This window comes from Nematocida major, assembly GCF_021653875.1.
Source record: "Nematocida major strain JUm2507 chromosome Unknown 2424, whole genome shotgun sequence".
NCBI lineage: Eukaryota > Fungi > Microsporidia > Nematocida > Nematocida major.
Window position 1 is genome coordinate 432,845 of NW_025952956.1, and position 24,522 is coordinate 457,366.

The 24,522-nt window shown below is 44.4% G+C and overlaps 17 protein-coding genes across 17 annotated transcripts; 10 read left to right on the forward strand and 7 right to left on the reverse strand.

Moving 5' to 3' along the window:
- Positions 1-275: 275 nt before the first annotated feature.
- On the forward strand, positions 276-3,014 carry NEMAJ01_0261 (uncharacterized protein; the record flags this gene model as incomplete). Its single annotated transcript, XM_047914099.1, has 1 exon — positions 276-3,014. The coding sequence occupies one exon, from the start codon at positions 276-278 to the stop codon at positions 3,012-3,014; it is 2,739 nt and encodes a 912-aa protein (XP_047770056.1).
- A 256-nt stretch (positions 3,015-3,270) lies between these two features.
- On the forward strand, positions 3,271-4,146 carry NEMAJ01_0262 (uncharacterized protein; the record flags this gene model as incomplete). The annotated part of the gene is made up of 1 exon (XM_047914100.1): positions 3,271-4,146. One exon carries the CDS (start codon positions 3,271-3,273, stop codon positions 4,144-4,146), a length of 876 nt encoding a protein of 291 aa, XP_047770057.1.
- A 973-nt stretch (positions 4,147-5,119) lies between these two features.
- NEMAJ01_0263 (glutamate--cysteine ligase catalytic subunit) lies at positions 5,120-6,958 on the forward strand (the record flags this gene model as incomplete). Its single annotated transcript, XM_047914101.1, has 1 exon — positions 5,120-6,958. The coding sequence occupies one exon, from the start codon at positions 5,120-5,122 to the stop codon at positions 6,956-6,958; it is 1,839 nt and encodes a 612-aa protein (XP_047770058.1).
- Positions 6,959-7,412: 454 nt separating this feature from the next.
- NEMAJ01_0017 (large subunit ribosomal protein L37Ae) lies at positions 7,413-7,691 on the reverse strand (the record flags this gene model as incomplete). The annotated part of the gene is made up of 1 exon (XM_047913855.1): positions 7,413-7,691. The coding sequence occupies one exon, from the start codon at positions 7,689-7,691 to the stop codon at positions 7,413-7,415; it is 279 nt and encodes a 92-aa protein (XP_047769812.1).
- Positions 7,692-8,287: 596 nt separating this feature from the next.
- Positions 8,288-8,818, forward strand: NEMAJ01_0264 (uncharacterized protein; the record flags this gene model as incomplete). Its single annotated transcript, XM_047914102.1, has 1 exon — positions 8,288-8,818. The coding sequence occupies one exon, from the start codon at positions 8,288-8,290 to the stop codon at positions 8,816-8,818; it is 531 nt and encodes a 176-aa protein (XP_047770059.1).
- Positions 8,819-9,186: 368 nt separating this feature from the next.
- NEMAJ01_0018 (uncharacterized protein) lies at positions 9,187-9,432 on the reverse strand (the record flags this gene model as incomplete). Its single annotated transcript, XM_047913856.1, has 1 exon — positions 9,187-9,432. One exon carries the CDS (start codon positions 9,430-9,432, stop codon positions 9,187-9,189), a length of 246 nt encoding a protein of 81 aa, XP_047769813.1.
- Positions 9,433-9,814: 382 nt separating this feature from the next.
- Positions 9,815-10,375, reverse strand: NEMAJ01_0265 (uncharacterized protein; the record flags this gene model as incomplete). The annotated part of the gene is made up of 1 exon (XM_047914103.1): positions 9,815-10,375. One exon carries the CDS (start codon positions 10,373-10,375, stop codon positions 9,815-9,817), a length of 561 nt encoding a protein of 186 aa, XP_047770060.1.
- A 16-nt stretch (positions 10,376-10,391) lies between these two features.
- On the forward strand, positions 10,392-10,691 carry NEMAJ01_0266 (uncharacterized protein; the record flags this gene model as incomplete). Its single annotated transcript, XM_047914104.1, has 1 exon — positions 10,392-10,691. The coding sequence occupies one exon, from the start codon at positions 10,392-10,394 to the stop codon at positions 10,689-10,691; it is 300 nt and encodes a 99-aa protein (XP_047770061.1).
- Positions 10,692-11,026: 335 nt separating this feature from the next.
- On the forward strand, positions 11,027-13,054 carry NEMAJ01_0267 (tRNA (cytosine34-C5)-methyltransferase; the record flags this gene model as incomplete). Its single annotated transcript, XM_047914105.1, has 1 exon — positions 11,027-13,054. One exon carries the CDS (start codon positions 11,027-11,029, stop codon positions 13,052-13,054), a length of 2,028 nt encoding a protein of 675 aa, XP_047770062.1.
- Positions 13,055-13,525: 471 nt separating this feature from the next.
- NEMAJ01_0268 (uncharacterized protein) lies at positions 13,526-13,939 on the reverse strand (the record flags this gene model as incomplete). The annotated part of the gene is made up of 1 exon (XM_047914106.1): positions 13,526-13,939. One exon carries the CDS (start codon positions 13,937-13,939, stop codon positions 13,526-13,528), a length of 414 nt encoding a protein of 137 aa, XP_047770063.1.
- A 3,087-nt stretch (positions 13,940-17,026) lies between these two features.
- Positions 17,027-17,611, reverse strand: NEMAJ01_0269 (uncharacterized protein; the record flags this gene model as incomplete). The annotated part of the gene is made up of 1 exon (XM_047914107.1): positions 17,027-17,611. One exon carries the CDS (start codon positions 17,609-17,611, stop codon positions 17,027-17,029), a length of 585 nt encoding a protein of 194 aa, XP_047770064.1.
- Positions 17,612-17,966: 355 nt separating this feature from the next.
- Positions 17,967-18,149, reverse strand: NEMAJ01_0019 (small subunit ribosomal protein S30e; the record flags this gene model as incomplete). The annotated part of the gene is made up of 1 exon (XM_047913857.1): positions 17,967-18,149. One exon carries the CDS (start codon positions 18,147-18,149, stop codon positions 17,967-17,969), a length of 183 nt encoding a protein of 60 aa, XP_047769814.1.
- Positions 18,150-18,198: 49 nt separating this feature from the next.
- Positions 18,199-18,615, forward strand: NEMAJ01_0270 (uncharacterized protein; the record flags this gene model as incomplete). The annotated part of the gene is made up of 1 exon (XM_047914108.1): positions 18,199-18,615. The coding sequence occupies one exon, from the start codon at positions 18,199-18,201 to the stop codon at positions 18,613-18,615; it is 417 nt and encodes a 138-aa protein (XP_047770065.1).
- A 537-nt stretch (positions 18,616-19,152) lies between these two features.
- NEMAJ01_0271 (regulator of chromosome condensation) lies at positions 19,153-20,325 on the forward strand (the record flags this gene model as incomplete). Its single annotated transcript, XM_047914109.1, has 1 exon — positions 19,153-20,325. The coding sequence occupies one exon, from the start codon at positions 19,153-19,155 to the stop codon at positions 20,323-20,325; it is 1,173 nt and encodes a 390-aa protein (XP_047770066.1).
- A 696-nt stretch (positions 20,326-21,021) lies between these two features.
- Positions 21,022-21,894, forward strand: NEMAJ01_0272 (thymidylate synthase; the record flags this gene model as incomplete). The annotated part of the gene is made up of 1 exon (XM_047914110.1): positions 21,022-21,894. The coding sequence occupies one exon, from the start codon at positions 21,022-21,024 to the stop codon at positions 21,892-21,894; it is 873 nt and encodes a 290-aa protein (XP_047770067.1).
- Positions 21,895-22,466: 572 nt separating this feature from the next.
- NEMAJ01_0273 (uncharacterized protein) lies at positions 22,467-22,814 on the reverse strand (the record flags this gene model as incomplete). Its single annotated transcript, XM_047914111.1, has 1 exon — positions 22,467-22,814. The coding sequence occupies one exon, from the start codon at positions 22,812-22,814 to the stop codon at positions 22,467-22,469; it is 348 nt and encodes a 115-aa protein (XP_047770068.1).
- A 1,056-nt stretch (positions 22,815-23,870) lies between these two features.
- Positions 23,871-24,365, forward strand: NEMAJ01_0274 (uncharacterized protein; the record flags this gene model as incomplete). Its single annotated transcript, XM_047914112.1, has 1 exon — positions 23,871-24,365. The coding sequence occupies one exon, from the start codon at positions 23,871-23,873 to the stop codon at positions 24,363-24,365; it is 495 nt and encodes a 164-aa protein (XP_047770069.1).
- Between the last annotated feature and the right edge of the window lie 157 nt (positions 24,366-24,522).

Consider the following 24,522-nt stretch of genomic DNA (forward strand, 5'->3'; position numbering starts at 1 on the left):
TGCATTCCAAAAGGGCGTAAAAAGCCCAGTCTACGTATATAGCAAGTCGGAACTGATCAATTCCGCGCCTCCCGGGACAGGCTTCTACAGTATTTGTGCTGCCCACAAATTTGCGCGATAAGATCAGTTGGAAACGTGAGAAAGACGGCAGTTCCGATCCCGTGCTGGTGCCAGCCTTTTTGTACAGTTTTAGTTTTAATGACAAAAAGCAGCCAGAATCCCACAGAAAGAAGCGAGCTCTGGCATTATAAAAATATTTTTTTTAAGTAGGATAAATGAAAACTGATTTTGTAATAGTGCTTGCGCTGTTTATGTCTTGCATAAATGCAAGAATTTGCCTTGATGATCTGATAGGTATACAAAAGACTGAAGTAGATGCTGGACTAATTATAAATCCAAAGGGCCCACTAAACATGCTGCGCGGATACATATACTCTGATCTGGGGTACACCTATAACAAGAGGTTTCTTTCCCCGGAAATAGAAACAAGCTATTCTCTGTCCTGGGGTGCCGGCGCGCCCCAGTACACAAGAAGTGCAACGAAAGACCGCGCATACTCTTCGAATGAATTCGCAGAGTTGGCCATTTTAGAGCCCAGGACCTATAGCCAGAAGTACCACACCGCGCTTATAAAGATGTTTCCCTCCGTGGACGGATCTTCTCTGTCGATTCATGTCGCGAAAAAGGACTCTTTTATTCGGGTCCTTCAAGACATCTGCACTAAAGAGCAGGCCCGTACAGTTCTTGCGTCTTTTCTTCTGCTGTCCGAGGGCGTAAAAGTCCCCATTCTTGCGTCGAAAAAGAAAATTGTGCTGTGGAAGGACACACAGAGCGAGAATCTGTACAAGGAGGCGCCGAAGTACAAGAAACAGGATATTATCGACGAGCTGGCCGTCCTTAACATTAGCCTAAAAGTGGGAAGCAGCAGCCTCAGACAAACTGACTTTTTCAATGTCGCTTCTTTTTTCATACAGAACGAAGCCCCAGGAAACTTCCCCTGCACAGCCGAAGAGTTTGAGACGAACCAATTTTTGGACACTCCGCAGTTCCTGATACAGGCGTATCTTTTCGAGTTCCTGCAGAGCAAGGAAGATGCTTTGCAGTTTGCAAAGAGCGTGTACTGCTTGCTTAAAGGAATCGGGGCCTCCATAGAGCTTGCCTCCGGGAAAGAAGACATTTTCAACCGGTGTTTTTTGGCGTCTGAGGAGAAGAGCCAGGCAGTGGAGTATTTGGGCCCAATCGTGAATCTGCAGAAAGCCCTGAAAACGCTCGAATGGTTCCCATTCCCCGGGGAAAACACACTTTCCCAGCCGATGGTTGTGAGGCATTACAGCAAAGGCTCTAACGAATTCACCAAGGAGGTTTTCAGCAACTGCACGGAACTGGGCCTTTTCGCACTTTTCTGCTGTCTGGCATACGACCCAAATAAGAAAGTCTACAACATAGACAGATCTTTGGGCGAAAGAAAAGAACTGGAGGCAGTGAAGGATTTGAGGGCATTCTTCAACTCGGGAGTTGCAGACCCAAAGAAGAACGCCACCGTAGAAATGCTGGAAGAGTGGAATAAGGTCATGAATGACCTGACCTGCACCCGCATAACGTACGCCATGCCAAGCAAGTGCGGGATACGAGCAGGCGCTTTTAACGCCCTTTATGCATTTGCTGAAGTGACAGGACAGCTGGAAACCGAGCAGGAAAAGTTGGACAGGCTCATGGCAAAGCTGGCTTCTTCTGAAGAGCCTGCAGAGAAAGTTTTGGCGGAATTTGAGGAGTACGTTTCCGGCCTGCTTCTCCCCCTCTCTATAAACAGAAACGTGAAAGTCGTTTTTTCAGATCTGAAAAAATGCATGCGAACAGACAAAGTATACGACGTATTTGGAGAAATTTCCTTGGAGTTCGGACACGAAGGGTTTGATGTGCGCCAGGGCCTGAAAATTCGCTTTTCTTTAGGGCACGTGGCAATAAACGTCCTGCCAATTTCCGCCGTTTCCTCCGAGCAGGATTTTGAAGCCCTCTTTAAGACAGGCATATACAGAGCACAGAATGACTTTTCAAGCTGCCTGTTTTTGCGGTACCTGAACCATTGGGTGTGCAAGAGCGCGAAGAGCAATGAAATGGAGGGCATGATCAAGGCCCTGGCCAAGGAAACTGCAGTGAATCCGTCCCCCAGCAGCATCAGAAAGGCTCTCATCCTGGGGCACGCCCTCCTAGAAACGGAGAGAAACCTCTTCGCGATGGAGTTCTTCAAGAACGCCAAGGGGAAGTGCATAGACCTCCCGGAAAGTCACTTAGGCCTTCGCCTGGCCCGAAACCTCCTGGGAAATAGATCGCTGGAAAATCTTGTTACATCCATAGAGAGTCTGAAGGGCTTGGTGCAGCTGGACTTACTCGACAAAGTAAGAACAAAAATCACCGTTAACAATGCCATCCAAGGAGCCCTGCATGTGGATATGCAGGATATCGTCTCCCTGTGGGAATATGCTGAAGAAGGAAGCAATGCAGTGGGTGATATAGTTGTCGGGCACCTTAGGGCGTACAAAGAAAAGACTGGATTGCCTCTTTCCAAGAACTTTATAATAAAGTTTAAGCACACGTTGGACTCCATATTCAACTGCCTGCTTTGCTCAGATAAAACCCTCGAGCACATAGACGAACTTGCCACGGCTGTTTTGGAAGTAGATTGTCCAGAAGACCTTCCAGAAGCAGTATCTCTCAAGAATGCGCATATGATTTTCTGGTTTATCTCTGCCCTGGAGAGGAGAGAAGCCCATCCAGAGCTGATATCTCCGCTTTTCAGGAGAATCGAGTTTCATGATGCGGATAAGTCTTCTGCAATGCTTATCAGCAGCATGCGATTTATGTTCATGGGAGACACCTTAGATTACACACTCCGCCTTTTAGAGGAGTGCCAAAGTCTTTTCCTGGAGAGCGTGGAAGACCAGAAAAAGCTCGCCCAACTCCAGAGCGTGATTAAGGCCATATACATGCCTTCTTGCGCTGAGAGCAAAGAATAGCTCCCCCCTGCAAAGTAAGAGACAATTTTCCGGTGCTGTTGCAGCCCTGAAATAAAAGCCTGAAAATCTTTTTATCGCGTAATGTTTTCATTCCTGGGAGCATCTGAACAGTCTAAACAGCCCACAGAGAAGCAGGATTCGGGCACTGCAGGCCTGTATAAGCCAGCACTTCCCCTCCTGCATCTGCCCAATGAAATTTCTCCGTGGGCTTTTGACCAATTGTTTCCACTATATATATACGGGCGAGATACTCCTTATGGAAGAAAAAAAGAATCTGGCGATTATAGATAAAGTGCTAGAGGACACTGGAATAGTCAGGTACAACGCCCTTAAAAACAGGTTCAGGAGCGAGTGCAATGACTCTCCTACGCTTCTGTGCTTCTACAAAAACACGCCTGCCTCTTCCGAGGAGACCTCTATAGACCTATATCGTGCAAACCTTCTCAAGCTCAGAAGAAAGATAGAAGAGAGAAAGGTCCGCGTACTCTCGCACGCAGGCCGCGAAACCATCACGGAAACACTCAGCACAACCGTCTCCGAGGCACTTGTGAGTGTTTCCCCTAACGGAACAGCCACTCCCTTGCAGCTGGAGTCGATCCCTTCGTATAACCTCAGCGTAGACAATGTCGGGTCTTTGAACGACTTCAAGTATGCGACTGTTTTGGGCGCTGCCCGCGTGATTAAGAAGAGCAAGCAGTACGAGTCCGAGCTAAAACTGGAAGGGCATACGCTTACAACCACGGTAATAGACAAGAAAAATGACATGAAAACGATAATTGATGTTGACGTTACTCTTGCAAAACTCTTTCTCGTCGTGAAGAATAACGACTCCTTTTTCAGCTGCATGAATAAGCCCACCAGATACGTGCATTTGCACAAGGAAATTGACGTAATGAACATTACAGTGGGAAAGCCCTCGCAGATCATCCTGAAAAACGTCACGAATGGGACACTTTTCAAAGAGGCCGTAAAGTCCTACGAATTTGCAGTTCAGGACGTATACGGGAATACAGTGCTCTACAAAACCCAGTCCCCGGACGAGTTCATTCGGTGGCTTCTTCTCATTCGCTCGAGAATGTACACGGTCGACCGGTGGAGCAAGGACGAGCTCCTAAACTCCATTCGCAGGTAGGCCTCTGTAAGAAAGCTGCGGCTAGGCCGGAAAAAGCCACGGAAAATAAAGACGAATGAAAACTTCAGCTGAAAACACTCAGCAGCAGGAGAACAGCCTGCGTCTGCAGCTTATTCCCAGAGTTTCGCCTCCTTTTGTGCTCGCATGTTTTCCTGGGCCAGAAGTACTCGTACACTCTGCGAAAACTGAAATATTTTTGTCTTTTATACTTTGTGTTTTTAAAGGGGATTTCTGTGTTCTCGGCTCTAGGCTTTTCTCTCAGGGCAGATTTTTTCTCTTTTTCAGGGACTGTTTTAACGGTTATGCGGTTATCCGCTCTGTGCTTTGTTTTTCACGGGCATACCCGGATGTTTTGCGACTTTCGGTCTTTCTATCTGCGGGGAACCCCAGGAAGTAAGTGAATAAATGGAGTGAGAATGTGCTTCTTCTTTCGCATATGCACTCCCTGATCATTTCTCTGTGGGTTCTTTGTTTTTCGTTTGGAATGTGTATTTGTGTGCAAAAAAGAGTACACTTTTCTTTTTGTTCTCAGGCACTGCATTGGAGAACCCTTCAATTTCTCGCGGAAAAAGTCCCCTTTGCAACGACTCCTGCATGCAGAGCTGCACCTGCGCAACACAGCTCTTCAAAGGCACGCTCTCTCACGCGATATTTTTGGGGTTGTTTTTCCAAGACCCTGAGAAATCCCTTTCCGCGCGCGAAAGCGTCCAAAGAGTGCACTCCCCGGGCACAACAAGTGCACTCCCCCGCATAAGCACTTCCCAGGGCCTGCGAGCTTATCAGAAAATATCCGAATAACCCAAAATTTTCGCACTTTTCTCCAATCTCACGTCCTGGAATTTCACATGCAGATATCCCGCCCCGCGCCCAAACACCCCACCAAATTCCATCATCTCCCCTCAGAAGCCGCCCTCGTTTCTCGCACTGGGCTTTCTAATTACCGCATAAATATTAAAAAGTTTTTTATGAGTATATGGGCCTTTTGAAAGAAAGCAAAATACTCACGTGGGAGGAAACCCAAAGACACTCTCCAGAAATGAAGAGAAGAGGAATCGAGCACTTCATAAAAGTGTACCACAACAAAGTAGCGCCAAAAATCAAAGAATTTCTTTGGGGAGAAGAGCTTGAGCAGCATATTATCGCAAAAGTCAACAAAAACTGGATTCTTCTCCTGGGAGCTGACGAAATCCTGAGAGATACATTCCCAGAAAACAGCTTGCTCCACCCAGAATACGCAGGATACATGCTAGAAAGCACCCCAGCCGGGCCGTATGCTCCAGGATTCCACGTTTTAGCCCGCCTGGAGGAGAACCTGGAAGCCAGAAGAAAGTCCCTCATGCGGTCACTCCACGAGAAATTTGGCCCAGACGTTTCTCTCCTTTTTCTGCCTGCTTTCCCCCTTTTGGGCACCCCCTGGGCCTTCGGAACAAGCTCCCTCGCCCCAGAAGAGTGGCTTACGCGCTGGGAAAGTGCAGGAAATTTTTCAGAAATTCCCTCGCCCTCCAATAAATCACCGAAAACTCCCTTGGAAAAAGCCCTGGAAAAAGCAAAATCCCCAACTTTTAAAATCACAAACAGCTTGCACTTCCCAGACTTTGCAATAACCCAGCATAAAAGATTCTTTGGATTTTCGCAAAACATTCCCAAAAGAAAAGGCGTTTCCCTGCACCACGAAATACCAGTAATGGGCTCGGAAAAGGGAAACCCCCAAAGTCCCGCAGTAATTGACAGTATGGGCCAGGGGATGGGATGTGCCTGCTTGCAAATTACGATGCAGTGCGAGTCCGTCCATGAAGCAAGGACTCTATACGATAATATTGCAGCTATTTGTCCGTTGCTTCTTTTTATGACAGCAGCAACCCCATACGCAGACGGAAAGCTCCTGAAGACAAGCACGAGATGGGAGATTGTCGGGGCTTCAGTCGATTGCAGGCAGCCACAGGAGACTCACATTAGAAAGAGCAGATACTCGTCAGTTGATATTTATACATCAATTCTATCAAAAGATCTTGATATAGCATATAACGATATTAATCCGCCCCTGGAAATATGCACTTTCAACAGGCTAATTGAAGCAGGAGTTGACTTTCCCATGGCAAGGCACATCTCCTCCCTTTACATTCGAGACCCCGTTTTGTGCTATAGTGATGCCTCCCCAGAAGACGACTTTGAGAACATCCAAAGCAGCAACTGGAGGAGCATGCGCCTGAAGCCCCCAAAAGCAGCAGCTCCTGAGTCGGCAAATTCAGGCTGGCTTGTAGAGACTAGGCCGATGGAAATCCAGCCAACTTCCTTCGAGAATGCTGCCTACAGTGTTTTTGTCGTTGTTTTTTCGAGGATGATTCTCTCCCTGAATATTAACGTGCTGATCCCCATTTCAAAAGTAGACGAGAACTTTGAGGCTGCGAACAACCCGAAAAACCCGGAAGACCCTGTCCAGTCGGAGAGAGAGCAGGTCTTTTGGTACCGAGCGAACATTTTCTCGCAGGATCTGCCCGTTTTAAAGCAGGGAACTGTCCAGGAGATATTTCTAGGGGCGGGCGAGTACGTGGGAATATTCGGGGCCCTGGAGATCTATCTGAAGGAGTACGCTGAGGCGGATACGGACTGCATTATGCCGTACCTGGAATTCCTGCGGGAAAGAGTCAGCGGAAAAAAGTGTAGTGTTTCTGCTTTTATTAGACGCTTTGTGTGCGCGCATAAGGCGTATTCAGGGGATGCAAAAATTACGCCGGAGATTTCAAACGATCTAACAGAACTTATTGTGGGGATAACCCAGCGAAATAGCACGGAGTATCTGGTAGTTGAATAAAAGTGCGTAAAGAAAGCGCGGGAAATTACTTTTTGCATTTTTAGAACCTGAAAATCCATGAAAAAGCGAACACATTGCCATATCTGGCACATTTCCGCATTTGGAAGGGGAGCCTAAAAGATCTACATCACTTACTGCGCACTGCATTATAGGTGGCAGAATAATAGCATGGTGTGTTGTAAGTAACAGAGTAGTTGGGCGGTGTGGCATAAGCAGCAGAACAATTGCAACAATTACACACTCTATCGTAAGTGATAGAATAACCCCACACTATACCATATGTAGCAGGCATTCTGCCACTTATTGCACACTACACCATAACTCCATTGCCTACTGCACACTATAGCATAAATTCCAGAATACTCCCTGCTTTATGATACTATACATCTGCTGCATGCATATTCCCCAAGTAAACTCGTTGCAGATCCTGTATAATATACTCGCAAGTCCTTTATTAGTTATCTGTGAGCTCCTTCAGGCGCTGGTTTTGTGACTTTGCAGATTGTCCTGCAACAGTTACGACGTTGTAGGCTCCTCCTGCAACAACTACGTTGCAAGATCGGCATTTCCAAATTCCAACGACTTCTCTTCTCACGTTCTTCTTTCCGCAGAAGTTGCACGTGTATTTGGCGTGCTGAGTGATTTCAGATACCTTTGCTCTCTTACGCAGGGAAACACCGTATCTCACACCGTACTTCCCTACAATTCCTACCTTCTTAGTTTTCTGGGACATTCTTGGGCAAAAAAAAAAATAAATATATATAAACCAGGACTTCTGCTACACTGTACAATTATTGCAGAAGTTACGGCACAGTGCGTAATTGTTGCAGGAGCTATGATGTGCTGTGCAGTAACGGATAGAATGCTACGTTACTTCTGATGCACTGCACAATATATTCCGTTATTTATGATCCACCGAGTAACTATTGACGGGTATTCTACTGCTTATGGCGTGTGTAGTAGTGCCCGCAGCAGAGAGCGCCAGACTCTGCGCAGGACTTTCTGTGCGCTGTGCAAAAAGTTTTGGCACTTTTTTTCTTTTGTTTAGTATACACAGCGGAATAATTGGCACTTAGTGCACCGCATGTGGTAATTCCCGCACAACGTTTTCTCTTGTTTTATTCTCATGCTTAAAACAACAGAAAATAAGTCCGCATATCCCTCGCTCTAATCTCCGCTCTGTGTTTCTTTGTCTCTGCTACATGCCAAAAAAAGACCCCTGAAGACTCCTTCCAGACCGAAATACCTAAAAATACCCGCATCTTCCCACAGGCTTTTCAAAACACGTACCAGAAGAAAAGTATAAATATTTTTCGCACTTACACTTTTATGCATTTCTCAAAAAGCCTTTTTATTCTTTCCCTTATTTCAACAATCAACGCAATGTTTACGCCTGTTTGCATACCAACTTCTTCGATAAACCCATGCACAGGAAATTCAGGCATGATTTCTGACCTTTCAATTAGCGGGATAGGCTTCCCAGGTTCAAACACTGACTCATCTTCAGGTGTTAACATCAACTGCCACATTAACGGCTTTGGAGGAGGATTCGGAAATGGCGGAGGGTTCGGAAACGGCGGAAACATGACCATGCCAAACATATGCATGCCTTCAGGTTCTGTTAGCGACTTCTCCGGGCTAAATCCAGGTGTATCGTTGCCTGGAATTCCTTCTTTGGGGATGCAGATGGCCTGTAATTCCATAGGAATGTCCGACGTAAAAGTTGGCGGAGTTGGAAACTGGGGGAATGACTGTTACTCCAAGGTTGGAAGCATTTTCATGAATGGATTCGGTGGGAACTCCAAGCTAAATGACATATGCTGCACGATTTCAGGCGCTTCTCCCAAAATTCTCAGATAATAAATAAAAACATTATCACTTTAGGAAGGTCTTTTTTGGAAAACCCGTTAGGATCAGGTTTTTGGTGCAGATTTTTATTGTGCGCACTATACCCCGAATAACCCGGCGAGAAACAAAAAGTCCTGCTGCTTTTTACGCTGTGCACAGAAAATGCTGTTTAATATGCCGTGCACAAAAAGTACGACCTAATGCGCAGTGTGCAGAAAATGCGTGCGAGAAGAGCCCGAATAACCCGAGCAAAAAGGCAGAAAAGGCAAAAACGCGCATGCCCAACACCCCATAGTATCGCGCCGTGAAAATCCGCACGCATGCCCAAACCCACGTTTTCCGCTATTTTACAAACCGGTTTCCCGCTTTATCGCATATTTTCACTCGTTTGCCTGTTTTACGCTGTTTTCTAACGATTCCTCTATTTGCAGGAATATTTTTATTTTTTCTTCCGTGCACTTGCGCACACAGGCTCTCTCCTTCTCCGTTAGCTTTTGCCTATTCCCGAGAAGCCCCGAAGAAACACACGATTTAAAGCACATTTCTGTTGTTTCTTCAAAGAACATTTTTAGGTCGTCTTGAGGTCCGCTTCTTCGCCGGAACCAGTTCGCAATGTCCTGAAGCATAAAAAAATAAAATATTCGGGCTATTTATTATGCACTGTGCAAGATGTAATGCTACTTTTTGTGCAGTCGGCAATAGGCGGCGGCGTTTATTGGGCAGTGTAAATTAAGTCTTGTTTTTATGCCTTGCATACTAAATATTGTGCAATGCCTGGCCGGTACTTTCTGTGCGGTGCGTATTAAGTCTTAGTGTCTATTTTTTCTCACTTATTGTGCACTGTGTAAAAACAGCAGCTTGCACTTGGCTAAGACTTAACAGCCACTGCACAGTAAATAAGGACGTATTGCGCAGTGCATAACAAATACTATGTATTGCACACCACACAAAAAGCAAAGACTTAACAGCCACTGCATAATAATACTATTTAATACACACTGCACAGAACTACCGCCTCCCCTTTCGCACGAAATCTCGCACATAACTCGAAAACTTCCCAGGGACTTTCCGAAACAATAGCCCAAACTTTCCACGCAGTAAACACGCAGCATAGAATAGGGCATACACTCCGCAGTCGTGCGAATTCTCCTGCTGTGCGCAACTGCTGCTATACATGCACAGATTCACCGCCGAGTGCTGGAGAAGAGCGTGCGAGAGGCTTCTGTGTATGGGCCTGAGCGAGTCAAAAATAACGGAAATTCCCGTTGAAAGGTCGATATACGCAATCGACCAGTGCGATTCGCTGTGCAAAGGAAAAATCAGATTTCTCACTCCGGAAGTGTCCCCTTCAGGCATCCACCCTGCAAGATGCTTCATTCCGCTGCACTTCAAAGACTCAAAGTAGAAACTGCTGAAAACCACGGTTTTAGGCCTTAAAACGCGGTCTTTTCGGGGATATCCTGCCATTACAGCGTCCCCCGTGGAGTTGACAAGCTTCGCCAGGAAGTTGTTTATCTCCGAATCGGTCAGCCACGCTTCGGGCGGAAATGCCCCGACTTTTCTGTGCATTTTCGCTTTGCAAAAAATGCGCTTTAAAATTCAGAGAGAAGAGCTCAGGCGCGTGCACATGTACGAAATGAAGGGGGAATTTATCGAGGCCTCAAGCCTGCAGATTTCAGCGGAGAAAGATACCATGAGATTCGGCCGAGTCTATCTCACGGGGGAGGAAAAGCCCGCCCCAGAGGCTCTTGTTCTGGAGGTTTCAGAAGGAGAAATGCGGCCGTACGCAGTGATTACAGGACACTCGGCCTTTTTTGGGCGCCCTCGGTACGCGGTAAAGCCCCCAAAAGACGACCCCAAGGCAGCAGGCAGTAGCAAGCGATAAAGAAGAGGCTTATCAGCGGAAGAAAGAAACAAACTAAAAGAAGCAAAGGCTTGAGAGAGAAAAGGCTCAAAAGAAAAACAGTTAAAAGATGAAGAGAAAAAAGAAAGAAAAGAGTCAAGTTATGTCGGTATAAATATATAAAAATAAAATGCTATGCAAATACGGGCGTAAACGATGAATCTTTGCAAACAAAAAGCCAAGACCAGCTTTCCACGTGTTCTCTGCTGCCTTCAGAGGCGCAGAAAGAGCAGAGAGAATGGAAGTTTTCACGTCGGAAAGTCTCTGGGGAAGTTGGACAGAAATATTATTTTATTTTTGCTTCGCCATTTTACAGCATGCGAGAAACAGAGAAATTCGATGGAGCGTGTGGAAGAGATGCTCCCGCGGGAAATGCTCGAACAGAGAGACAGGGTGCGCGCGACTCTGCAAATACCTCGAGTCTCGCAGAAAATGGCGACTTTTCTCCGAGCTCTGGCGAAGAAAGAATGCGCGCTTTTTACAGAAAAGTCTACGCGGATGCAGACGAAATAATCGACTTGCTGAAAACTCCGCTTCCCGTGAGCTTCCGGATATCCCCGGGGACGTGGTGCGAGGCCCTGCAGAGGGAAATATCGAGGCACAAGCTCATCCGGAAAGTGCCGTGGTGCGAAAATGCGTACGAAATCCCCTTCTCGCGCAAAGACCTTTCGAACAGAAATATTTCCAAGCTGGAGAGTACTTCTCCGACAGGGAACGAGGACCTGAAAAAGATAAACGCCTTTTTGAAGACGCACACAAGCACAGCAGCAATCACGCGGCAGGAACTTGTCTCGATGGTTCCCGTTTTAGCGCTGGACGTGAGGCCAAACTCGCACGTTCTTGACACGTGCGCATCTCCAGGCTCAAAAACCTCGCAGATTCTGGAAACCCTCACGGGGGAAGGCCTGCTCATTTCAAACGACGTAAACAACAGGCGCATCCCGCAGCTCGTGAAGCAGGCGAAAAGATTCGGGAATCCGTCCCTGATTGTAACGTGCAATGACGCGACTGCGTATCCCAGAATAGGCGCACCCCAAAAAATCCGAAGAAATGAAAAAAGTGCGTCCAGGGTGAATATACAAAGTTCAAATAGCGCGTGCACCGAAAATATACAAAGTAGGGGCGCGAGCAAAAAAAGCACAGAAGACCCCCGAGAAGTCTCCAGGGTGAATATACAAAGTTCAAATAGCGCGTGCACCGAAAATATACAAAGCGAGGCGAGCGTCACCCTCACCCGCATACTTTGCGATGTTCCCTGCTCAGGCGACGGAACAATCCGAAAAAACGCACACATTCTGAAGAAGTGGAGCATGCGAGAGGCGGTGGGCCTTTTCCAGGTGCAGAGGAAAATCCTGAAAAGAGCTCTTGACCTTCTGCAGTGCGGGATTTTGGTCTACTCCACGTGCTCGCTAAACCCCGTGGAAAACGAGCTTGTTCTTCTCGAGGCTTTAAAGTGCAACTCTTCTGCGGAAATAGTGGAGTTTGTGGTTGCAGGGCTTGCCATGCGCGAGGGCCTGGGGGAAAACGCTTTGCGGGAAGTGCATGGCGAGGTTTTGGGCGGAGAAATGGCGTACCGGGAGGACATTCGAAACTGCAGGCGGATTATTCCTACAGACCAGAACACGGGCGGGTTCTTTGTTGCAAAAATCCGGAAGGTGTGCGGAGAAACAGGCTGCGGAGAGTGTGATAAAAATTTGCAGAACCTGAAATCATTACCCGATATGGAAATTTCCGTTAAAAAACTCCAAGAAAAAATACGAGCGGCCCCGGAAATACGCCCTGAGATGGAAGTTTCCGACAAAAGCCACTCGCTCTCCCACCCGCTTGTAATCCGCGGCGAGAAAAACATAGAGGAGTCTTTCGCATACAGAGTAGACGCTGCCACAAGAAAGACGATTGAAAAACAGTGGGGCCCATCCCGCCTGAACTTCATTGCAAAAACCCCGCATTTTAAAACGATATACGGACTCTCGGAAAGCGCATTTTCTGTCCTGGAGGCAGCACCTGCTCCTTTGCGCGTTGTCTTTGCAGGGTGCCGGCTCTTCTGCGTTTTCGGGAAGGAGCGGCCCCACGTTGAGACCAGATACAGAATAACGCACGAAGGAATTTTAAACCAAGAAATAGCCCCTGAAAGAATCGTCAAAATCAGCGAAAAACAGCTCCTGAAGATCCTCACAGAAGGCACAGATGCTCATGTGCAGTCTCTGAGTGCGGGCGTGTACGTTCTGCGCGTGGAAAGTCGGGAAATAGACGTTCCCTTCGCCCTCAGCAGCAGCACAGAAATAGAAGTCCTCGTGGAAAAAGACGTAAAACAGGCACTCGTGCACCTGCTAGAGATAGAGTAGAAAGTCTGCGAGTACTCGAAGTATTTTCCTGCCAAATCCTGGAATCTCCGCAGCGTAAAGCTGTCTTTGCCCTGCATAAATAATAAATTGTTTCTAGAGCGTGCTATTCCGCAATATTTTCAGCACTTTCTCTTTTCTTCCACGGGAAAATTCTGTCTCTTTTTTTGTATTTTTCTCTTTCCCGTATACGCTTTCCTAAGTAAAATTGCCTCTCCTGAGTACCCCCCTTACGCCGTATACAAACACTAATTGTTTTTTGTCTTTTTTTCGTATTTTTCTCTTTCCCGTATACGTTTTCCTAAGTAAAATTGCCTCTCCTGAGTACCCCCCAGCACTGTGGGAAAGTGCTAATTAAAAAGAAGCTATCCTGCAGATGCTATGCGCATAACATCACGGGATATCTCTATAAATTTCTGCCGTTTACCAGAATATACATTTTATTGCACTGAAACAGTTAGCAAATATGCACTTTTAGTTGGCCCTGGGCTTATATACAGAGAGAATGCTCATGGGAGGAATGTATTTGTGCAGTTTGTCCGACGTATCCGTGCAGGGAACGTAGTCCATGCGGGCCTTCTTTTCGCTTGCTGACAGATTATGGTACCTCATGTACTCGTCGTGGCTTGGCGTATTCAGGATCTCTCTTTGGATGGAAAGCGACTCTTCCGTCTCAAAGATAAACTCCCCAATTATTGCGCACTTGCTTATTCTGTACATGTTTAGCACGCCTATATCGGACATAAACTGCAGCTGCAGCTCCCTTTTTGTATACAATTTCTCCGTTTTGAGGAAGTCAAGGAACCTTTTGTTGCTCGGAGTCTCTGAAAAGATGTGAAACACGTGGCAAACCCGAATAAGCGGGAGAACAGGCTTGTTTCTCAGCATGGAAAAAGTCTTCATGAAATTGTGGGTCTGAACAGGAATACTGCGATATCTTCCCCTTTTACGAGGAACAGCCCCTCCCATGCGGGGATCTACAGCCCTAACCCCAGACATAATCGCAGGCCTTCTCCTTGCGAATCTCCGAGCGTAGCTTCTTTGCATAGAAGCACGCTTTTGAAGACTTTCTGCCTCTTTCAGCTTATCACAGAGACGCATAATAATTAAGAAGTGAACAGGCAGTTCCTTGGGCTTGGGTTCTGGCTTTCTTACTAGCACAAATTTCCCTCCTTTCTTTACCACATCATACTCTCCTAGCTTGGAAGTAAATCTTTCTGTTTTGGGTTTCTCTGAAACGCCCTTTATAAGAAGTCTGCGAAGCATATCATCCCCAGACACACGTGCTGATGATCCTGCAATTCTTCTTCGCTGGGGCATCATACCAGGTTTTCCCCGTAAAGGTAATCTGCCTGGCCTTCCTCTTAGAGGCATTGAAGCTGCAGATCTTCCTCTGAGGGGTAATCCACCAGGTTTTCCTCTGAGGGGTAATCCACCCGGTTTTCCCCGTAAAGGTAATCCGCCTGGTTTTCCCCGTAAAGGTAATCCGCCTGGTTTTCCCCGTAAAGGTAATCCGCCAGGTTTTCCCCGTAAAGGTAATCTGCCTGGCCTTCCTCTTAGAGGCATTGAAGCTGTAGATCTTCCTCTTAGAGGTAATCCACCAGGTTTTCCTCTTATGGGCATCATGCCAGGTCTTCCTCTGAGGGGTAATCCACCAGGCTTTCCTCTTGGCGGCATTTGAGTAGAAGTTCCCATTCGAGGGATCATACCAGGTCTTCCTCTGAGGGGTATTGAAGCTGTATAATTTCCTCTGAGGGGAATCATACCAGGTTTTCCCCGTAGAGGCATCTGAGTAGAAGTTCCTCTTAGGGGTAATCCACCTGGTCTTCCTCTTAGGGGCATCTGCATATAAGTTCCCATTCGAGGTACAGGCGTATAATTTCCTATTTGAGGTAATAAACCTGGTCTTCCTATTTGGGGCATTGCATGTGGGTGTTTTCCCACAGTCGCACAGGGAGTTTTGGGCAGAGCTTTCTCCTTATCGGGGAAGCAATCTTTGACCTTTCTCTGTAGGAAATTCTTAATCTTATCGTGTGGGGAAATGGTTTCAGTTTTTTTCTTTTCGGTACTACTTGGCGGTTTCTGTGCTTGTGTTTTGAGTATTTGTCTTTCCAAGACAGGGCTTTTATCAGGTTTATTTCCAAATAAGGAAAACCCTGGTTTTTCAGGTTCTACCTTCACGCCCGCAAATGTTTTCATCGTCCAAAAAACAGGCACTGTCTTCATCCTGGTAAAGTACATCTTGAACACGCTAGTAGCCTCTGAGTACGCAAATACGTGCAATCCAATAACAACGCATAGAGCGCTTATTTTGCTGCCTATTTTCTTCTGAAGAAATAAGCACACTGAAAGCACCAGGCACTCCATGGAAATAAAAGCCGTACAGATTCTGGGGAGATTCTGTACGCTTATAAACATAGAAGCCATAGATGCAATAACTAGCATAGTCACTAAAAAGTCTAAAGTCCTCAGTCTTCTAATTCCTCGATCCATGGGAGAGATTGTGTGCTTCTATTTAAGAACAGGCACATCTATATCATAAATACAGGTTTTTCCCCTTTTAGACCTATTTCCCCGTATAGTAATATAGTGTCACACCCATAAAAAAGAAAACCATGTTACCAAAAAGAAAAATAAACAAGAGAAGAGAAGAACACTCTGAAGACATAATAAGTGCAACTGCCCGCCAAATCAGGTATACAACGAAATATATTCTAGTGATTTACTGTGTTAACTAACGATGCAACCAGATGTCTATTTACACATACTTGATATACTAACGGACTGCCTATTTATAGTATTCATTGATGCTGACTATATACTTACTAGCCAATTCTACTAGTAGCCTACTAAATATGCTAGCAATAACTAAAGTACTCGACCATCCTATGCTTACTAGCTAAACTATCTATGTATACTTACTATCTATCTATCCTAGTAACTTACTATCTACTTATTCCAACTATGCTATACTTATTATCTATCTACTTACTATATACTTATACTTACTATCTAACTATCTATATATCCTATACTTACTTATACTTACTTATACTTACTTATACTTACTATATACTTATACTTACTATCTAACTATCTCTATATATCCTCTACTTACTTACTTACTATATACTTACTTACTATATACTCTCTGCTAGTGAGTATACTATGCTTTCTAGGGAAAAGCAAAAATAAAATGCACAGAATACGGGTGAAGGGAGGCCGGGAAGTGACGGGGGAAATCCTGTCTGTGGATGCGCACATGAACGTTCTCGTGAGAAATGCTGTTGAAACGAGAAATCAGGCCCCGAGTGAAAGCAAAGGCCTAAAAAGAAGGCGTGAGAGAGTATTCACACGGCACATAAAGAATGTGCTCGTATGGGGGAGTACTGTAGTCTCTATAGAAAGTATGCCGTAGAGTAGAAGAAAGTCTAGCAGAGGCACATAATACGGACTATTACGCCTATTTCTTATCGCGTGAACTTCTGTGTGGAATTTCCTTTTGGCTCTCACTGGGAGGATTCTCACTTCTTTTTCTCTCGAAAATTTCCTTTTCCCGTGGGATTTTGCTAAGTAAAAAAGCCTCTCCTGAGTACCCCCACAGCACTGTGAGAATGTGCTAATTAAAAGTGCAGGCAGTTAACAAGGGAATGCCATAAGCAAAAAGGCCCAAACAAGCGCCATATAATCTACTACATAGAGAAAATGCCTACCCAATAAGAACAAGCAACTAATTACTATCTAATTGATGCTATATAAATACACTATCCAATCTATTACACTAACAATATCTACCATATAACTACGATGTCTGGATATACAACACTATCTAACTACACATATACTAACTATCTACTAACTATCTATTTACAACAGCATATACTAACTAACTGCCTACACTAACACTATATATGATATCTATTTACATATACTATACCATCTACTAACTATCTACTAACTATCTACATGATCTCTTTATTTACATGCTGCATATGCAACCAACCGCCTGAGCTGGAACTCGTCTATTTCGCTGTAGCTGCGCACAGCCTCAAGTACTGCACACTCCGTGCGATTTACAACTTCATACGCATTTCCTGTGGGACTTCCCCTAAGCATGGCCGAAAATGAGACTTTATCTCTAAATATCTTGATGATGATCTCAACTGATTTTTCTTCATTTTGGGCATTTCTTACGGAGATGCAGTGCGCATATGTACTTTCGTTGTTCTTTCGCGTGTATACGTTATAGTATGAAACTGTGCCTAAGTGCTGGAATAGTTCTGTTCTTTCTGGGGCTGTGTAGTAAGAGTGCATTCCCGTTAGGCCGTCGGGAATGTACGGGAGAAACTGCGTTCTAAAGGCGATCCGGATCTTCTCGGAGATCAATGCGGAAACACTGCTTCTGATCTCAGGGGAGTTTCTGTTGAGGGTGAATGTGAGGGGCTTCGTCCCGTTTACTACGAAAGCCTGTACGAGAAAAAGCAAAATAAGCTTGAAATTTTGGCTTTTCATGTACAGGGATACAGGAGAGAGTTTGGAAGTTTGGCTTCTCGTGCTCATTTTCGTGTTTGTGTTTCTGCAGGCAATATAAATGCGAATGCAGGGCCTGGACTGCTCCAAGACAGGCTTAGACGCGCAGAACCTGCGCAGCGCCAAAAGATCGGCCTATTTTCACATTAGAGCACCATTTATTACGCACTGCGCAATATGCTACTTATTACACAGTGTGTATTAAGTACGGCACTTTTTATGCACTGTATATAAAATAAGCTCCAGAGACCCTCTGCAGTGCCCAGCAAGTCCCGCACAGCTCGCCAATTACTGCGCACTGCACAGAAAATAAGATAGTGCACACCGCACAGTAAGTGGTGGCGTGCAAGCATGAGCGCGTCTAATATGCAAATAGCCTTTATTTCTACTTAACCTCCTGCGGGTTCATGCTCATAGTGCCCTCAAAGTACCCCTTTGCAGCTCTTTTCTCGTATAACGCTCTCTTTGCAGCTCTCCCCTTCTTTGGCTTGGGCTTGTCTGACTTTGCGACTTTTGGAGTCGATCCTCGCACTTTCCCTGTCTTGTTCAGTGATATTGCTTTTGCCATGGGATGAAAAAAATGAAAACTAAAAAATAAAAAATAAAATTTTCACTCGATGGACGCGCTTTTCTCGCAGGAGCTCGCCCTTCTCGTCTCCGCCCTAGAAGAAGCCCGCCTGCAGGACGCAGAAAAAGCTGCCCGGAAACTCGACATAATATATAAAGTATCCACAGACGGATTCGAACCCGTGAACATAAATCTCTCCAAGAGCCTGCACGAAATAATGTACTCGCTTCTTTCCGAGACGGAGGAGAAGGAGCTCCTGATACGGGAGTGCAGGGAAACTGTCGAAAACAAAAATATGCACAATATCAGCGAGATATTAAAGTACAGCAAAAACCTAGCAGAAGTAAAGTGTCCCCTTCTCTGGAGCGAAGATATGCCTTTAGACAGAATCCCCGCATATCCCACGGACTCTCTCGTGCAGCACTCCCTTCTCCGGGGAAAGCAGATCCACGAAGAGAAAAAATAAAGAAACGAGAATCTGAATATTCAGTGCGTATGGAGCAGTCACTCCCACTTAAAGTCCGCAGGACGAAGGAACTTCACACTTTGAGGAAATGCAGGCAGTAAAGAGTCTGTTAAGCCCAGGAAAGCAGAAAATACGCGAGCATTCCCAGGGAAAGTACACTCTAGAACCAGAATAACCTAAAATTCTGAGCTAATAAGTTCCCCAGTGCTATATGTGAATGCATAGTTACTCGTAATTGGTTATTCTTTGGAGAATAAATGAATATTTGTTTACCCACAGTTAGCAAGGATATAATAAGTATAATAATTATATAAGCACTTCAATAATAACCCGAATTCATGAAGGGCATGAATTTCACTAGCACTTCCATTATTAAAACTATAATAAGTACATAAGTATATAAGCACTTCAATAATAACCCGAATTCATGAAGAGTATGAATGTATGAATACTTCCATTATTAAAACTCCCTGGACTCTGGTCTTAGCCCCGAATATCCCGAATGCGCGTATGTAAATGTATTTTTTTTTTCTTCCCATGCAGAAAAAGCTAGCAACAAGGGTCTACACGTGGGGGGCAGGGGATGCAGGCCAGCTGGGAGTTGAAACTGAAAATGCATCCGCACCTGCTCCAATTGAACTCCCTTTTTTCTCCGATAAAAATATCACTTCCATCGTATGCGGGGGAATGCACTCTCTCGCTCTCTCTGAAGATGGCACCCTTTTTTCGTGGGGCTGCAACGACGAGGGAGTTCTCGGGCGGGAGGGAAACGAGGAAGAACCTGAAAAGGTCAATTTCCCAGAAAAAATAAAAATAAAAAAAGTCGTTGCTGGAGACTCGATCTCAGCAGCTGTCGATCAAAACGGCAGTCTCTGGACGTGGGGACTCTTCAGAGGACCCGGAGGAGTCATAGGACACGCGAAAAGAAGAAACGAGACTGTAAAGATGCAGAGAACACCTGAAATCGTCCCACGCATAAAAGTACGCACTCTAGCAGCAGGATGCAACCATCTCGCAGTCGTAGACACACGCGGAAGACTCTTCACGTGGGGAGACGGAGCAACAGGAGCCCTTGGAAGGTACATCTCGAAGAGAAAGGGCGTGGAGGAAGGCCTTATCCCAAGAGTTGCACTCACAGGAGTCTCAGACGTAGTCGCAGGAGCATACCATACGATGGCAGTGAAGGAGGAAGAAAGCACAAGAATAAAGCGCAGAAAAGTCTCCACAGACGGAGAAAGAGAAGAGACTTGCCTAATAACATTCTCGGGCGTAAATAACTTCGGACAAGCACCAGGAGCATCCCCCACAGGAAAGTGGGCACCCTGGAGAGAGGATAAGAACCTGAAAACATTCAGGAAGGGCATGGGAGGAGAACATAGTACACACGTTCTAGATACACGCGGAAGACTCTGGGCCGTGGGAAGAAATACTTTCGGACAGCTCGGAGTTGGAGACGATAAAAATAGGCAGGAGTTCACAAAGTGCAGGATCGAAAACGTCGCAGACTTTGCAATTACAGCAGCACACGCTCTTGCTATCGCAGACGGAAAACTCTTCTCCTGGGGATTCGGAGAGGAGGAACAGCTCGGATACGAGGCACAGAAGCAGATGGACCCGAGAGAAGTCGCTCTGCCGAGTGGGGAAGTGCCAATTTCTGTTGGCGCTGGGGGACAGCACTCGGCAGTAGTCACCGCATGCCACGAGAAGTGAGAACACCCGCTAAGTATATAAACCATCATTTTGTCATACGCTTTTATGCTATGTTAGTATTATTCCTTGCTAGCATTCTGCTAAGTATAAGTATTCTCTTGCTATGTTAGTATGCTAAGTTATTTATTCTCTTGCTAAGTTAGTATTCTACTAAGTATTTCACTAAGTTATTTATTCTCTTTCTATGTTATTATGCTAAGTATTTCACTAAGTTATTATTCTCTTGCTAAGTATTCTACTAAGTTATTTATTCTCTTGCTAAGTATTCTACTAAGTTATTTATTCTCTTGCTAAGTATTCTACTAAGTTGAGTTTCTAAGTATTCTCTTTCTATGCTAGATTCTACTAAGTATTTCACTAAGTTATTATTCTCTTTCTAAGTATTCTCTTGCTATGTATTCTTACTAAGCTACTCTTTGTTATGTATTTAGTTGTAATAATGGAAGTTCATGTGAAATTCACAGCCTTCATTATTTCTCGATCTGCTTATATACTTACGCACTTATTCTATCGTTGTTTATAACGTTCTGTCCAAACTATGCTTTCACATAGAACATTTACTAAGTACTATCCTACTATCTGCTAACCACTATCATACTCTGCGTACTCCAATATTTCCTGATTTCATCATATTATTATGCGCGGCTTTTCTTTTCCCGCGCATTCTTGCATTTATGCGGAATTTTCTTCTCCTGCATGCCCTCGCAGGAGAGACAGTACATAAACCTCGTGAAAAGAATCCTGGAAGAAGGCCACAAGAAAATGGACAGAACCCGCACAGGAACTATCTCCGTGTGTGGGGACATGGCCAGATACTCCCTGCACGACAATAAATTTCCTCTCCTCACAACAAAGAAAGTCCCCTTCAGAGTCGTCGCTGAGGAGCTTCTTTTCTTCATCCGCGGTCAGACAGACAATAGAATCCTGAAGAAAAAAAGCGTAAACATATGGACACAGAACGGGACAGAAGAATTCCTGAAAAGTAGGGGCATAAACAGGAAGGAGGACGATCTCGGGCCCATATACGGCTTCCAGTGGAGACACTTCGGGGCAAAATACGAGACGTGCGAGAGCGAATACGCAGGAAAGGGCGTGGATCAGCTAAAGGCAGTCATTGAGGAGCTGAAGGTAAACCCGAACAGCAGAAGACTCGTTGTCTCCGCTTGGAATCCCCTTGACCTGCAGGAAATGGCTCTTCCCCCGTGTCACGTGCTATTTCAGTTCGTAGTCACTAACGGGTGCTTGGACTGCGTTTTGTACCAGAGATCAGGAGATGTCGGACTTGGAGTGCCCTTTAACATCGCAAGTTACGCCCTCCTCCTGAAAATGGTCTCGTATCTCACGGGAATACCCGCAGGAGAGTTTATCCACGTGCTTGCAGATGCCCATATATATGCAGATCACACGGATCAGCTGAAGATACAGGCAGAAAGGATTCCATACGAATTCCCCACGCTCAGAATAGATCCAAAGCAGCCCAGGACAGAGATCGACCAGTTTGAAGTTGAGGACTTCGTTCTTGAGGGATACACCCACCACTCGGCACTCCCCATGCGAATGTCCCCGTAAGAGAAAGAGAAAAAAAGAGAAAGAGAGAGGAAAAGAGAGAGATGCTGAAGACATAGTTGCTTGTAATTGGTTATTGCTTAGAAGGGCTAATTAAAGGGAGTATATATCTATGATATATAAGTAATTTGTCATGGGAAATTTATTTTTATAAACTTTATACTAACACTATCTAACTATTACACAATATACTAATAACTATTACACAATATAACTATCTAGTAACTACTATCTAGTAATTATGCTTTATATAACTGTCTAACTATTACACAATATACTATCTAATAAGTATCTATTATCTAACTATCTAGTAACTATTACACAATATAACTATGCTTTATCTAATAACTACTATCTAGTAACTATGCTTTATATACTTTATCTAACTATCTAGTAACTATGCTTTATCTAACTATCTACTATCTAACTACTACACAATATACTATCTATTATCTAACTATCTATTATCTAATAACTATCTGTTAGCTAGTAACTATCTATTATCTAATAACTATTCCAAATACTAATAACTATGCTTTATATAACACTGTCTTGATACGGGCATTTCCTGCTGCCTATGAGACATACTTCAGCATCTGCAGGACCTTGAACAGATACTCGCTCTCCACAGGGTCCTGCCTGGAGTCTTTCACTGTGAGGAGGACTCGCTTCTTCGTTTTTTGGAAAAGGTCCAAGACACGGGTCAGCTGCACGTGGACAGCCTTATCCATGCACGAGCCATTTACAATGGACTCAGATATCCGCACCATATACTGAGCATGCACTTTTTCCAGCGTATCCTCAATCACTTCCATCATAGTCTCGCAGTTGGGCCTTTTCATAAGCTTGCTCCCACAGAGAGTCGTACTTCCCTTGGGCAGAGCATTCTTTACGTCCCTCAGGCCTTTTATTACGGGATCCATGCGGAAACAAAAAGAAAAAAAGAAAAAAGGCAAATTCAGACGCTATTTGGGTTATTGTTCGCGCACTGGAAGTAATAGATAGAGATTTACTAGCTAATTCAGAGTACTATCACTCACTTTCCAACTATTCTCACTTTCTAACTATTATCCTGTGGTGAATTATTGGAATTCCCACAAATTTAGATCATGCCTTGAAAAAAATCAATAAGATGTAAACCATAAAAATTGTCAGTGAGCATTAAAGATATAAATACGCGAGACGTTTTTAAAAAGAAGGAACAAAACACAGAAGTAATGTCAAGGAATTCTAAACATCGAACAGTACGACATTCAATAGTCGACATTTATAAACCCTCATTGGAGATTTTATTCGGCAATATCCAACGCCTAAATCCGATTTACGACCTATTCCTACTATTATTCACTTACATTTATACTGGTATTCATACTATTGTTCATACTATTATTTGCATATTTACAATCTTACTAGCTATAATACTTACTGAAATTCTTAATATTATTCGGGTTATTATTTACCCATTTACAATCATACTAGCTATAATACTTGGTAAAATTCTTAATATTATTCTTACTATTTGTCGTAAATCCGGGTTTCATTTTGACGATTGTATAAAACGAGCTCCAGTAAAGATTTATTAGTCTTTGGAGAATCCCGGCGATCGACCTTCGCTTGACTTGAATAGTGCATATTCGAATTTCTTGCCATTTTCTTCAGCTCTCTCTTAAATTAAAGTCGTCTGCGTATTTATGCTTGTAAACGATCACTACTTAATTTTTTTTTGCTTCAGATCATGTAAAATTCTTTCAAGCTGATCGTGCCGTCTCCGACTTTGTGGGAATTCCAATAATTCACCACACTATTATTTACCCTTTTGCTTTCATACTATTATTCATACTTTTTCAAATTCTTACTATTATTTATACTATTATTTACATGTTTACAATCACACTAGCTGAAATACTTGGTAAAATTCTTAATATTATTCATAGTATTATTCACTCACTAAGTATTTCTTTCTTCTTTTATTTTCAGCCATGGACGAGTATGACAGAATGCGTGTGCAGAGAGATGCAATTCTTCAAGAGTTTTCGCTGATGAAAAGCGCTGCCAGGAGAGTGCCTTTCCCAAGAAGCACCCACACAAGCACAAACTACGCTGAAAACATCCACGAATATGCACCCTCGGAAAGTGCCAGGCTAAAGGTAATATCCGCCCTGGAGAGAGACCGGCGTAATTGGACGTGCATTTTGGAGCAGCCTTTTCCAGCGGCAGAGAATGCGGTGAAGGTAAAAGACGCAAGAAAGCCTGCCCTGAAGAGAAAGTACATAAAGTACGTTAAGTTCGCAGAGTTAGTGGGACCACGAGAGGAAAAGTGTTCTATTTGCTGGTGCTCGTATAAGGCCGTAAACATCTGTGGGATCATGCGATGCATGCACATGTTTCACAGGACATGCATAAACAGACACATTTCAACGGCAGGATCCTGTCCCATCTGCAGGAGAGACGTCATCAGCGGAGTAGTCAACTAATAAGAGGCTCAGCACGAGAATATTTCCACAGTACTGAAGCATATTATACATTGAAGTTATTATTGTTATAAGATAGAGTATTATCAAATCAAGTATTATAAGATATTATTATTGCTATAAGATAGAGTATTATCAAATCAAGTATTATAGTAGAATA